The sequence below is a fragment of the Cicer arietinum genome, chromosome 7 (assembly GCF_000331145.2).
Source record: "Cicer arietinum cultivar CDC Frontier isolate Library 1 chromosome 7, Cicar.CDCFrontier_v2.0, whole genome shotgun sequence".
Lineage (NCBI taxonomy): Eukaryota > Viridiplantae > Streptophyta > Magnoliopsida > Fabales > Fabaceae > Cicer > Cicer arietinum.
In genome coordinates this window covers 20,460,244-20,462,636 of record NC_021166.2, presented here as the reverse complement: position 1 = coordinate 20,462,636, position 2,393 = coordinate 20,460,244, and the positions used below count along the sequence as shown (strand labels likewise).

At 26.0% G+C, this 2,393-nt stretch overlaps 1 protein-coding gene across 1 annotated transcript in view; it reads right to left on the bottom strand.

Moving 5' to 3' along the window:
* Window positions 1–403: 403 nt before the first annotated feature.
* The window catches only part of LOC101514686 (protein neprosin-like), a 10,465-nt gene continuing 8,475 nt past the window's right edge, over window positions 404–2,393 (bottom strand). The window contains exons 2-4 of the mRNA XM_073363495.1: window positions 2,130–2,183; window positions 1,858–2,004; window positions 404–874 (exon numbers count right to left, since the gene is read on the bottom strand). Coding sequence (XP_073219596.1) covers window positions 491–874; window positions 1,858–2,004; window positions 2,130–2,183 — 585 coding nt within the window. The 3' untranslated portion in view covers window positions 404–490. The remainder of the gene's footprint in view (window positions 875–1,857; window positions 2,005–2,129; window positions 2,184–2,393) is intronic.

Below are 2,393 nucleotides of genomic sequence, written 5' to 3'. Positions count from 1 at the left end.
TGTTTTGCCCAAACTACTATTCTTATGAACTAGAATGATCTTGGTTTGCTAAGAATGTATTCTTATGAACCATAATGATCTTGTATAAACCATAATGATCTTAATTATTGTACATATGCACTTGATTACCTATCTTCAAATAATATATTCAAAAGCACAAGTTAAATAGCAACACAATCAAAATAAAGATTAGTGATTAATTAACTTGTTTGCTTATCTTCAAACCACTTGATTTTGATATTTTGGCTCAACAAATATGTCACATGAGAAGTTATTGTAGCATTTTGCGTTGAATTTTGTGGATTGGTAGATCACTCTAATATAGTAATTTGAAAGAAAAAAAAAAGAAGCACAATTTATGTTTTATAAAATTATTAGGAAAAATATTAACAACATAGCTAAAGCGTAAAAACTTATGATGGCATGCATTTTTCTACTATGCTCAAATTAACACATCCTAAAAGTGAACTCTCATCTACTATTCATCTTCTTAAGGACATTTGTCATTCTTGCCAGGTCCACCATAGTAAAAATAATTTCCCATGAAATGATTAGTCCCTCCTTTTATGTTATAACAATTTTGATTGCTTGCAAGCACTTGTAGATTTGGCAATGGAATCAAGTTTCTATTTGAATCCATAACTTGCAAATTCTTAAAATATGAAGCTTTTCCAAAACCCTCCTCAGCAAAATGTCCACTACCCATTTGGGTAGAAGTGTGAGACCCTGTTGACTTTCTATTCATTATTTCTCCACCAAATTGAATCGTCGTTGCCTTATAGTTTAAATGTGTGAATAATGACGATGGCCAGTACCCAATTTCTTCATTAAAATTAGATCCAAATTTAAGCAACCAATTCCCATTTGTAGGATCCTACAGTTAAAAAAAAAAAAAACTAAACCTTCAACAATGTGTTTTGTTTTGTGACAAAGTTATGTTACTTATACATTGACACAAAACAACATATTAGCTTGACAACATAAGTGAAATCATAAAAATAAATAAAGGCTATCCATTGGTGAATCAAATATACAAAATATTGAGATTTGATATGTAATATAAAAATAGAATAAATAAAGGAGATGAACTCATATAAAGATTAACGTTTAATAAAAATATATAAGATTAACGTTTAGTAAAAATAGAATAAATCATTTGATTGATGATTGAGTTTCATAATGATTAACGTTTAATAAAAATATATAAGACGTCAATTTTGATAAATCACAATAACATATCAAATTATTTTACATTTTTGTAAAAGTTAATATGGATGATATAATGATATAAATTATAAATCCAATAATAGATTTTGTAAAATTTATATAGGTTAAAAAATTATTGAGCAATCTAACATTGATGTAATTTAAACCCTAATAATATATTTAGTAGAAAAAGAAAGAATGATATAAAAATAAAAAAGAAATTAAATAGAGAGAAAATAAAAAATTTGATATTAATTATATGGTGAGAAATAAAAGGAATAAAAATTGAATGAATAAGAAAAATAATCAACCATAAAAAAAAAAAAAAACCTCTCAAAAGACATACAACTTTACAACAGATTAAAAACTAACCATTGATTCAGTTTTAACAAAGTTTAACTTCCTCGTCAATTATATAGTTCTTCTATTGTGTTGTAATTATAATTTTTGAAAATCTCGTGATTAGTCAATTTTCTATTAAAATGATTAATGTGATTAATACCTTTTGTAATCCAATTGACTCATCTTTACAATTTTGAAGGCGGATGATTTACACATTATTATTAAAAAATAGTAAAAAAAAATATAAAGGATATGGAGAATTACTTTTAATCTTCTAAAGTCAACTTATTAATTTGAGTAGAAAATTACCTTCAAGATCATTAACTTAATTTCAAATTGTTGTCCATTATAGATAGAATTAGGAGAAATTGCAGCTCCAAGTGCAAGTGTTGTACTAGTTTGAACAAATCCTGGACATTGTAAATTATAACACCCTGTCTTCTGATATGCATCACTCTGCAGTTATTACCATTATTATTTTCTTTTAGCAAATTTTTTATTGATATTCATCTTATATTTGAAGAAAATATAAATAATACATCGTATACTTTTCCTTTACTTTAATCAGTTAATTTACTTACCGTCCAATATATAAATAATCTAGGTTGGCTGTCCCCATACATCGAAGGGTAAACCTGCATAAAAATCACATTAATTTAACTTAATTGGTTAAAATACAAATTTAAGTACATAGATTAAAAATGAAGCAGATGATTGACATGTTAACAGTCTTTTGAATGCATAATCCAAATTGGAAACACTTAAAGAAATTTTTGAAATATAAATAAACACTACGCCAGAAATGACATTTAACAGCGCCCATTTTACAGCGCTTTCTAAACACA